Source organism: Dipodomys ordii, unplaced genomic scaffold (assembly GCF_000151885.1).
Source record: "Dipodomys ordii isolate 6190 unplaced genomic scaffold, Dord_2.0 Scaffold90, whole genome shotgun sequence".
Lineage (NCBI taxonomy): Eukaryota > Metazoa > Chordata > Mammalia > Rodentia > Heteromyidae > Dipodomys > Dipodomys ordii.
The window spans coordinates 5840225-5852760 of record NW_012267306.1 but is presented as its reverse complement, the minus strand read 5'-3'; the positions used below and the strand labels follow the sequence as shown (position 1 = coordinate 5852760).

Genomic DNA, 12536 nt, shown 5'->3' with positions numbered 1-12536 from the left:
AGAACAGACCTCAGGACCAATGGAATAGAATTGAAAACCCAGAAATGAACCTACAGACCTATAGCCATCTAATCTTCGATAAGGGAGCTAAAACAATTTTTCAAGTATTTTCTTTTCCATATTCTCTCTCTTTTTGAGACTCTTAATTACATGTGTCCATACACCAGTGATCACTTAATTCTGTCTAAATTGAATGAAAGCTTTCCTTAATTACTTTTCAGTCATTTCTCTCTAGTCCGAATGTTACTTTTATTTTAAAACTCTTCAAGCTACTCTTTCACTATATGTAAACTGTTTGACACTTTTTTGAATACTGCTTATTTTGAATCTCAGGTGAGTACTACATAGTCCTATGAACAATGTGTCTATAAAGAACAGAGACAAAACTTTTCCTTGTCATTATTCCCTAAACAATACAGCATCACAATCATTTTCATAGCATTTACAATGTATTATTTTGCATAAGTAATATAAAGACTATCTAACCTGTATGAGAGACTGTAAGTTACAGGCAAATATGAATTCATTTTGCTTATGGAAGTTTAGCATCTGAGGATTTGGGTACTTGAAGGAAATCATGTATCCAAGCCTTTGCAGATACCAAAGGATGTAAGTGAATTTTGATATCAATATGTACAGTATCTCTAACACTGGTGCAGGTTGGTTACCTTTGCCAGGACTCGCCAAGTCTCACTGTGCTTGGTCATACCCACCATGTCTATGCAGCTTTCTACCTTGACAACTGCAGCCATCATACGCCCTAATCTTTACTTCAGGTTAGTAAGACTGCCCCTGGCCATACTGCTCTGTGGCAGGAAAATACCCCTGTATAGAATGCTGAGGATAGCAGAAAGTATTCATAATATTTCCATGTTGTGTTTCTTCCTCATGAGGAGCATAGTTTGATTTATGAGTTTTGTTCAATTATACAGTTACTTTTAGCAGAAGGGCAAGTCCAAACCAGTTACTATGACATGACCACAAGCAGAAGCCAGTTATAGACATCCTAAAAAGTATGTTTAGCACTAGACAAAGATAATGCTTTCAGAAAATATTTTACATTTATATACTGAGGGATAATTGAGAGATGAGAGTGATAGTTTTGTGGATATATATGTTTTCTTTTGTAGACTTAGACAGCAATAAAAAGACTTCCTAAATCCTAATCCTATGTTTACTACTAAATACCTGAACAATCTGTTTGAGTGTTGTCTACTCTCTCTTCCTCAAAGAGAAAGAAGATAATATAATTCTTTCTCATCAGAATTAGTAAATATATTAGTATATATGTATATATATATAAATACTGTGCAGAACACTTTGAAATTATGCAAGAGACTCTACAGATCTAAGACATTATTAATATGACCCATTATCACCATAAGTAAAAAAGCCTGTAAATAATACTCCTACATTTTGACCCCTTCACTATCTTGTCCATGGCTAGAAGAGGGAAAGCACTGGAAAAAATCTATTTTCTATACTCTTTGTTCATGCTGACAATTCTGTATCTTCTGTTATACTTGGCAGCTTCTAAGAGGACAAAAAACAAAGGTAGAGTGGAAGGGTGTTGGGAGCCTCCAACTCAGAGGCTTTGCAATGAGTTTAGGAAACTTGAAGATGACAAAAACAGGAAATGCCAACATGTGTGTGCACGCACGCGCGCGCACACACATACACACACACACACAAGAATATAAGCTGAATTTCATGTTTGGAAAAATAAAGATATACTCTAAGAGAAAGTGAATATATCTTTCACATAGCCCATACTGAGTGACCTAACCACATTAATATTGATTAGAAGTAGATTAGTAGCAATTACTCTTGGGGCCAAAATTTAGCACAATTATAAATTAGCTTGCATACCTCATGAAAGCACTTTCTGCTGACTTCAAAAAATAAAGAAAAGATGTGCCTTTTTATACTGTTAATTAGGCCAAATGACAATAGTGAATTAGGCTCTTCTCCCTTTTAACAAAACTAATATGCCTTTTCCCACTTTTGACAGCATTACTCTTTCAACCAAAGTCACACTGAGTAATCTGGATTCTTTCATCTTCTTGATGAATAAAGTAGGTCCTTAAGAAAAAGTTCTTCAATTAGTTCCTACTACCTGATCTACATTGATTAAAATATCTTGTATTCATTAACTTTTGTTAAATGGCAACTCCTTTATACAACTACTTACAAACAATAAAAAAATCAAAAGAAAATATTTGTATACATTATGGAATTTCAGCCTTAAATTCAAGAAATTCTAAGGAAAGCATAACTCTTCCCCCAAATGAAATCCTTAGTCCAAAAGCCTGGCTTCTCTTATTCTGCCCTGTAGTTTCTGCTTTCAAGGAAATGGAATTGTTATATGATGCATTGTTTCCATTTCCGTATAATCTCGTCAGAATATATTCTATTTCTCCAAACACTCCAAACTTTCCCAGTCCTAACTTATACTTTTCTTCCTCTAAAATTTTAATATTAAAAAGTCAACTCACAGCTCTTTGGGGAAGATTTCTCTAGTTGAATCTTGACCTACTATAACATCATTTTGAAAATGACCTTTTAGTGATCTTTATTCTCTGAATGAGATTTCCAAAATTATTTTTCCTCTCTCCTAACCAATATCTCAAAAAACTTAAATGTTACTTGTAATTTTATAATTTTTACCAACATTTGACAATTGTGTGTGAGACACTGAAGAAAATGCAACTATGTCTAATGCTTTGTCCTTGATACATAGTTAATTGCAATCTAATGGCGAAGAAAGCATAATTTTCCATTGCAAAAACTATGCAAATAAACTGTGTATATAAAGCATGGAACACATGGAAATCTTCCAAATGCAGAGGCTCCCTTACAGCTAGAGTAATGTGGAAAGCTACAAAAGGGAGATAATTTATACCTGATAAGAATGATTAGGTTTTAAGAAGTCAATTTTAACAAACAGAACACCTGAGTAAAATGATTGAAAGGATGGAGAATTTATTGAGGGTCACAGTTCAGAGGTTCTAGTCCATTGGCTCAATTGCTTCAAAGCCCAGACATTTTGAGACAGAACATGGTGGCAGAGCATGTGGTAGAGCAAAGTGACTTGCCCATGGCAGATAGGAGAAGAATGGGAGGAACAGGATGACAGCAGGGCAAGAAGCTTTCCAAATAAAAACCACACCAGTGACCTGCTTTCTCTAGCCAAGCCTCACTTTGGACTGTTCACCACCTGCTAATAATGCCATCACATTTCAAGTCCATCAAATGATCAATCCATTGATTAGGTCTTCCCCCAAAGCCCAAGAGTCCTCAATGCATTAATCTGTAAGGAACATTTCAAATTCAAACCACCACAGCGTCTCAAGGGTTCTAGAAAAAAGGGTACCTGTTTCCCCCAAGTAAGAGTAAAGAATTACAATGATTCAATCAATGTCATATTCCACTATTTGAACTGTCAATATTGCTACAGCCTCTGTTTACTCATTTGAAAATGGATATGCCTTTTGTTGCCTATAATTTAATAGCTAAAAAAGTCATAGTCACAGTAAAATTGTTTTTTTTGTTTGTTTGGTTGGGTTTTTTTGGGTCCGGTCATGGGGCCTGAACTCTGGGCCTGGGCGCTGTCCCTCAGCTCTTCAGCTCAAGGCTAGCTCTCTACCACTTGAGCCACAGCCCCACTTCTGGCTTTTTTCTTTTTGCTCATGTGGTGCTGAGGAATCCAACCCAGGGCCTCTGGCATGCAAGGCATGCACTCTACCACTGAGCCACCTTCCCAGCCCCTCACTGTAAAATTGTACATAGTAGGAATAAGTGTAATTTCTTCCAGACTGGTGAGGTTTCATACCTATCCTGGCACTGAGCAGTCTCAGAAATTGTTCAGCAACTTAATGGCTTATTTCTGGGGAACAGTAAGCTTGATCTTCTGATACTACAAAGCTTCCCTTCCTTAGATACACTACTTATTCAATGAGTCAAAGTGTGTTTCATTTCCAACACCAAGTCCCTAAGCAAAGTCAGAAGAGGAAGAAAAGTACATATTAGCATATGCAGAGTACAGAAATGTTTCCTGCCCACATATTTCCAGGGGTGATATTCACCACAGACCTCTGAGATCCTATTAATGCACTGATTAATAAAACATTGGTGAACAGGTTGCCTACAGAGAGGGCTACATGAACTTGTTTATATTTGATACATCACTCACCATTCTTGAATGGAAAAATTTGAAGAAGTGCGATCCTCTAGCTGCATATGAATGTGGCAGCAGTAGGGAACCTGTTTCTATAAGGAATGGGCTGCTGGCTAGTTTGTAAGGACAAGAACCTGGAAAGGAATGGTGGTGCCCTTTTCCTCCATCCTATGAGCTGTGACAGAGAGAGAAACAGTTACATCGAGTTGAGCATGTTTGTCCATTTTTTTCGAGTCTATGTTAAATTTTAACTTCTTTTTTTTAAATTTAATTAATTTATTTTTTTGTGAACATACTGTACAGAGGGGTTACAATTACATGGGCAAGATAATGAGTACATTTCTAATCAAGCATTGCAGCCTCCTCCTTTGTTTACCCGTCACATCCCTTCCCAGCCTCCCTCCACCCTCCCACCCAATCCTCCCCCCCCCCACCAAAGTTGTAAAGTTCGTTTTCGACATGACAACTTGTACTTATTGTTGCAACGGGTCCACCTGTATCCTTAAACGACTTGTTTTTCCCCATCTCCTCCACAAATTATACCACCTTCAATATAGTGAAAGCAGGGGTTATACTGTGGGGGAGGGACATACAAAGCAACAAAGAAATAATCTTATAAATGCGTTAGAAACAAATGCATGAAAGAAAAAAACATTTACATACATATCTAAGGGTTCATTTTCCTAACATCACATTATCTGACCTTTTCTGCTTGATTCATACATATACTAGTAATTGCAAATAAGGGAAACCATGTGACCTATGTTTCTTTGGGCCTGGCTTACTTCACTTAATATAATTTTTTCCAAGCCTTTCCATTTCCTAACAAATGGGGCAATGTCATTCTTTCTGATGGAGGCATAGAATTCCATTGTGTATATATACCACATTTTCTTGATCCATTCATCTACTGTGGGGCATCTGGGTTGGTTCCAGATCTTAACTATGCTAAATAATGCTGCAATAAACATAGTTGTGCTGGTAGCTTTAGTGTGGTCTTGTTTGTAAACATTTGGGTAAATGCCCAACAGTGGGATTGCTGGGTCATATGGGAGCTCTATGTGAAGTCTTTTGAGGAACCTCCATACTGCTTTCCAAAGTGGTTGAACAAGTTTACACTCCCACCAACAATGAAGTAAGGTTCCCTTCTGTCCACATCCCCTCCAGCAGCTATTGTTTTTAGAGATCTTGATTTTTGCCATTTTAACTGGGGTGAGGTGGTATCTCAATGTTGTTTTGATTTGCATTTCTTTTATGGCTAGGGAGGTTGAGCACTTCTTCATTTGTCTATTGGCTATTCTTCTTTCTTCTTCAGAGAAGTTTCTCTTTAAGTCTTTCGCCCACTTATTTATTGGGCAGTTGTTTTTTGAGGATTTGTTGTTGGGGGATTTAAATTTTTGAGCTCCAAGTATATTTTAGACATGAGACCCTTGTCCGTTGTATGGCTAGTGAAGATCTTCTCCCAATCCGTGGGCTTTCTATTGATCTTGCTAGCTATGTCCTTTGCCATGTAGAAGCTTTGCAACATCATGCAATCCCATTTGTCCAACATTTCTTTGATTTGTTGTGTTTCCAGGTCTCTATTCAGAAAATTTCGGCCTGCACTAAGGAGACCTAGGGTTTCTTTTAGCTTTCTGTTTCTTAGGGCTTTGTCTTTAAAGAATCCTACATGTTTCTAAATTATGCATGGTCCTACCATCTTAATCACAACTTCTGCTTCAGGATAAACTAAACAAGAAAACGTTGAGGCAGTGTGTTTAGATTAACTCAATTAATTGCTGATCTGTAATTCTCTAAGACTATATATTACTTAAAGTAACTTCCATTAAAAGGCTTAAACAAGAGATATATTACATGATACTGTTATCAGCCAAATTTTTAGGATACATTGAGTATCCTGTTTTTAAATTTAGGCCTGGAAGTGTGGCTCTATTGCAGAGTACCTGCCAAGTAAAACAAGGTCCCAAGTTCAAACCCCAATTTGTAATGCACGTAGTGTGAATGGATGGCTTTTTTAGTCAAGCACTTAGTAAGAGTTGCCCATATTAAAGGAAATTCATGGTATACTTTCAAATTTTTCATAAATGAGGGAAATAGTTGGTTAAAACATTAAATATCTAACCAGTTTGATTGTGATTTTGACACCTGGAATGATGTTCATACATTTATATTTAAAGTATATACTCTAGTATTTAGCTCATGATTTAGCATACACATAGTAGGTGCTCAAAAAGTATTTGATGAGTGGATATATCTCAGAAGCTTTGAAACAGGATAATGTGCATGGTTTTTATTTAATACATAATGAGATATCTTGGATATGGGTCCCAAGTCTAAATATGAGGTTCATTTATATTTCATACATATCTTATACATCTTGCCTGAAGAAAATTCAACCTGTACAAAATATCTTCTTAATTTATAATCGTTGGCCTTCAGACCTGGGCTGGTTAGGCAGATCATGAGATTAAAACAACTCCCTTTCTATAATTCCCAGTTCCCATACCATATATAAAATAGTGAAGAGTTATTTTCAAATATAATTGTCATGGACGTTTACATCCTTTAAGAAACATTTCTTGAATGTTTTTTGGATTTCAAACACTATGCCAAATCTTAGGTATACAAATATTTAAGTGGTAGAATACTAGCCTTGAACAAAAAAAGCTAAGCAAGAACATGAGGCTCTGGGCTTAAGCCTCAGAGCTTTATATCAGTATATATGGACATATATAGAATATTGTAAGTCATATTATCTTTATATAATAATATTATCTTTATATAACATTATATAATATTATCTACATATAAAATATTACTTTTAATGTGAGATGGTATTTTATTTGAAGACTTCTTAGAGCATTTTCAATAGGCAATTAATCTTTCTATAGGCTATAGTCATTTTCATTCTTTTGAGTATTCAGAGTATCAAAATTCCTTCCCACTCAAGAGATTTTTAATAAAGATATTTTTAAAATAAATATCTGTGGAAAGCATGTTGATGACCTTCTTTGAATTAGCTATTCTCTCTTATGAGGTAAATAAAGCATGACTTTATAGGGCAATTTCTACATCTTCCTCATCAGCAGTAATGATCAGTGTCTTCTCATCCATCTGTGCCAGATCCACTTCAAAGAGAATTGCGCATAGAGATCAAAGAGGAATCAGAAACTGATATGAGACAAACAAACAAAAATACTACTAAAATATCAGCCTTAAAAAAGCATTGTTATTAGACTTCCTGGGACCCTGCAGCAGATCTCCTGGAGAGAGTCTGGGTTCACACTGAACATTCCGACAACTGCTGCCGTCATTGCTGAGATTCACACCTAAATAAATAAACAAAACAAAACCCAGCTGACTGTGTGTGTCTCAAGAAAGCAACTGATCATTTGTTCCATGTGGGGAAAAAAAAAGAGAGCCAAGAGCAAGTAAAAAGCTGGGTTTTAAAGGGCACTGCTAACAGGAGAAGGAGAAATGTCAAAAAAAATGTTGAAGTAAACATTGGACTAGTTTCTATCTCAACTTTTTCCACTGTTTTTTTTTTCTTCTCAGTACCTTAAGAATCCTAAATGCTGAACCATTCCTTTTGTTCTTAACACTCAAATAGGGAATCAAACATTAATTATGACAGTGATAACAAGTATTTTTGAACGGTAGGAATATTAGGCAGGACATTGGGAACTGACTGAGGAAGGGAGACAGAAAGAATAGTACAGACTTTGCTGACAGTAACTTAAATCATAAAGAAGAGTATAGAAAAGCATTCCTAGCAAAGAGAGCAGCATGTGCAGAAGCAACACATGGGTATATGAAGAGCATATAGTTCAAATCTGGGGATTAAGGTTTGAGGACAGAGATGGCACAAAGCTGATGGGGACTGTAAGCAGTGAAGCTTGACAGCTAGCTTAGGACACGATTGTGATCATGGAGAAAGGCTCACAAAAATTTTAAACCTGTAGGCAAGGGAAGGTTCAGAGACTGACAGGCTACACTAAATAATAAAGTCTGAATTGGAGCATCTCTCCCAATGGGACACCTTTCAGACAGTTAACATTTGCTAATTTATCTGGGAGTGCACAGGTGGTGTGGTGTTCATGCATGCTAATTGAGTCTGGCAGAGCCTAAAACCCCTCTAACATATAATCATACACAAAAGTAGGAAGGCAGACAAGTAAACTTAAGCACACATTACATACAACACACACACACACACACACACACACACACACACACACGGCTGCCAACAGAGAAGGGTTTCATGGCTCCATGCTCCCATGCTGTCACATCTCATGTGACTGAAAACAATAACCTCCAAGTTACCAGAGGGGATAGAAGGAAGTGAGCAGAGTAATGTGCTGGTAAATTGTTTGTTCTAGTGCCAGTGGTCAGAGTTACCACCATGGGTCCATGGCCTATAACTCTATGCAGGTACTACACTGTTCTCCATCAGGATTTTGGAAAGATCCCTGATAACATTCCAGCCTTCTGTCAGAAACATGATCCTCACAGCAGAACTTTGTCTGATTCCCAGTGGAAGTGTTTTTGCTGGCCTGTGACAGCATATACAGAAAGAAGATTAGTTTATAGAACTATCTAAGCTATAATCTACTGCACATACCCCAAACAGCACTCATTAAAAACCTTGCAACGTGAGGGACCCACAAGGAACTGTCTACCACTGGCTAAAAGAGCAATCATCAGCAATCAATCCCACATCACCTATCATAACTATCTAGCATAACTTAGATAATTGTCCAAGTGACACAATGATAAAATTAAACTTTTAGTACATGAGAGAGGAAAATCTTTCTTAATTCATGAAATGGTGCTTTGAGGGCCAGTAGCAACACTACAGAAACTAGTACCATCATTCTATAACACATCACAAGAGAAAGGGAAGTGGTTTTGATACAGGTTGAACAGGTAGATTCCTCAGAGTTTAACCAGAAGAAAGCTAAATGACAACACTGTAGAGTGAAGATTTCTGGCACTCAGAGAAGATCCACTTACAGAGATATGGGAGAGTGTGTAACATATAGACTTTGAGGTGTTTAAGGGATGTGTGGGTGAAGCCTCTTAGCAGGCAGTTGCCTTAAGAGTTTGGAACCTATTTAAGTGGTAGTTGAAACTATGAACACAGACAAGTTACCCCAGGAATGGAGATTGCAAGCTGTTCAAGAATGGAATTTGAAGGATAGCCAGAAATGAAGTTTAAGAATGGAAACTTAGGAAGCTGTTACAGGCAGAACTACAGTAGAGATTTCCATAAAGGCCAGGTAAAATTGGGGATAGTATTTATTTGGTTGAGAAAGTAGATTATATCAAGTGAAGTAAGCCAGGTCCAGAGAGACATAGAATGCATGTTTTCCCTTGTATATAGAAGCTAGATTTAGCTTATAAACTTATAAGTAAATATGTTGGGTAGTATGCTAGTGTATACAAATACATTAACTGAAATCTTGTAGATTCAAGTAAGAAGTCAAATAAATGTAATTCTTTACATAGGCAAAGTCAAAATTCAACAAAACACACACCAGGAAGCTGGTACTTGAAAGGGGTAGGTAGGATCAAAGGGGCAGAGGTAGAAGAATGAAGAGACAAAGAGGGAGAAAAGCAGTCAATAATTCAATGTCTATCCTATAAAATTAAGGAAAGCGAGGGAAGGGATGGGTTGGGAAGGATAGTGAGAATTTTGAAATAGATGACATTAAGATGCATTATATTCATAAACTGCTTTGTTACATGGCAGCTCCTTTGTACAACTACTTAAAGAGAAATAAATAAGAAAAATAAAATTAAAAAGACAGCATAAAGAAATCAAGTCACCCCCCCCCCTCAAAGACAGTAGGTTAGTAGTAGCTGTTTTGTCACAGCAGTTGAGGCAGAATTTCAACTACAGTGGGCTGAGGATCTATGATGAAAGGAAATGGAGCAAAGCCACAAAGAGTTGTTTTTAAGAGCTGAAGTATGAAGTGAAATACTGGAAGTTTTGGTAAACATGTTGAATTGGTGAGAGAATTAATTGTGTTTTGTTTTGTTGTGTTTTGTTGCCAAGTAGGAAGATGAATAGTCCATAAAAAAGAGTAAATGTAGCTGGATGAGAGAGTATACTCAGACTTATTTGCAACTTTCTTTCCTGCCAAAAACAAAGTAAATATCTAGGTAGAGAGGACTGGAACTAGCCTTAGAGTCTAACACCTACCTCCATTGTAAGTAGACTTTGCAATAGTTCCTTGATGTTCATTTCTGTTAAATGGGAGGTCTACATCACAGTTTGTTGCAATGACTGGGTTGGAGTAGCTGGGAGGTTGTGCCTAGTGTGGTGGTATCATGTGTGCTTAGTAGTAATTGCTGGTTTGCATCTTTTCCTATCAAAGAGCTGATTGGGGAGTATCAATGTAGTCACTGATGCTTTCTTTACTGTTTTTGTTAATATATTTTTTATCTCTCTAGGAATTTGGTGACAGGCTACTTTAGTCTGATCCTCCCTATTTGAAGGTCAGCCAAAAGGTTCACTTTGGAAATGAGAGAGGAAGACTAGTGGGCAACACTGGCTCCACCCATTGACACCTCCCAGAAATAAAGAAATGGGATCCATAAAGATGTTGACAAGACTGCAAGTTCTTACCTTAGCCTTGTTTTCAAAAGGATTTTTACTCTCTTTAGGGGATCATAACTTTTTGAGGAAAGAGATTAAAATAGAAGGCGACCTTGTTTTAGGGGGCCTATTCCCTATAAATGAAAAAGGGACTGGCACTGAAGAATGTGGGCGAATCAATGAAGACCGAGGGATTCAACGCCTGGAAGCCATGTTGTTTGCCATTGATGAAATTAACAAAGACAATTACTTACTACCAGGAGTGAAGCTGGGGGTTCATATTTTGGATACATGTTCAAGAGACACCTATGCACTGGAGCAATCCCTGGAATTTGTCAGAGCATCTTTGACTAAAGTGGATGAAGCTGAGTATATGTGTCCTGATGGATCGTATGCCATTCAAGAAAACATCCCATTGCTCATTGCAGGGGTCATTGGTGGCTCCTACAGCAGTGTTTCCATACAGGTAAGATTATTAAGTGTTACTGCTAAAAGATAATCTCTCTGCTTTTATGGCTCAGGGGAACATAAGGAGGTGATCCTACCAATTGCATCAATGGATGATAAAAATAAGTAGATTCTTAATTTCTATGGTATTTCATGGCACAAGTTTTTAAACAGAGCAAGCCAATGAAAATTGTATAGAAGTTTATCTGGTAGCTACTGCAGCATAAGAAACTAGCCAAAAATTCAGTGTCAGAACATGAATATTTTATCGGTATACCAGTCCAGAGATCAGTTAGAGTGAGTGAATAGAGACAGGGCTTACATGTGGGTATCATTGCCCAAATGGTCTTTTTCTTCCCTTCTGGAATCAGTAAGCTAGCCCCCTCATGTTCTTCTCAGAGTGATGGCAAAGGTGAAAGAATGCAAATTCAACATACAAGCTCCTTTAAAGCTTGTGTCACATCTGTTAACATTGTATTCGCAGACTCACCTCACTGGGCTCAGAACAGAGTCAAGGCGCAGAAAAGAATACCTGCCATAGTACAGATGTTGCAAAGTTATATAACAAAGAGAATCTTTAGAAGTTGAAGTCATGATTTGAAATTATTGACACAACCACAAAAATGTATATCCTTTACACAGACGTTTTACTAATATATCATTTTATTTTGAGATAAAAATACAAAGAATTTCTCAGGCTATAAATCTGAAAGTATATGCAGACAAGCCAGATAATTCTGCCTAAAAAGAAAGAGAACAAAAAATTCTTTTTGTGCAGAATTTTTTCGTTATCTATAAGAAGTTGTACAAGGCAGTTTCAATTCAACATGTAAATTTATGACTACAATGCATCATGAGCCATGTCATCCCTTTCATCACAAAAACTGTTTAACACAAAATTTAGATTAACAAGTTGATGATTGTTGTTAATTTTGTTTAGGAAAAAGCAACATACAAACTCTTACAATGATCACATAGAGGGTCACAGAATTCTGGAAATTGAAAAATTAAGAAATTCACCAGCTAAATCTTCTCATTTTCTCCAGTCCCAAAATGACTGGTTTCATGAAATCTCCCCTAAGTAGAATACAAACTAGAACTCAGACCCAGGTTTCATATTTTTGTATTCTTTCAACTACTTCATATGGTTTCTGTATGTTACTTGAAGTTCAATTTTTTTCTAGTGAAAGTACTAATGTCATAGTGATAAAAGTCAGCAATTCTTTTTTTTTAATTTAATTTTATTTTATTTGTGAACATACTGTACAGAGGGGTTACAATTGCATGGGCAGGATAATGCATACATTTCTT

The 12536-nt window shown here is 36.8% G+C and overlaps 1 protein-coding gene across 1 annotated transcript in view; it reads left to right on the top strand.

The window, feature by feature from the left end:
• The window catches only part of Grm3 (glutamate receptor, metabotropic 3), a 210290-nt gene that overhangs the window by 111785 nt on the left and 85969 nt on the right, over positions 1-12536 (top strand). Inside the window, exon 2 of the mRNA XM_013026027.1 lies at positions 10634-11244. Within this exon, the coding sequence (XP_012881481.1) occupies positions 10768-11244 (477 nt within the window). The 5' untranslated portion in view covers positions 10634-10767. The remainder of the gene's footprint in view (positions 1-10633; positions 11245-12536) is intronic.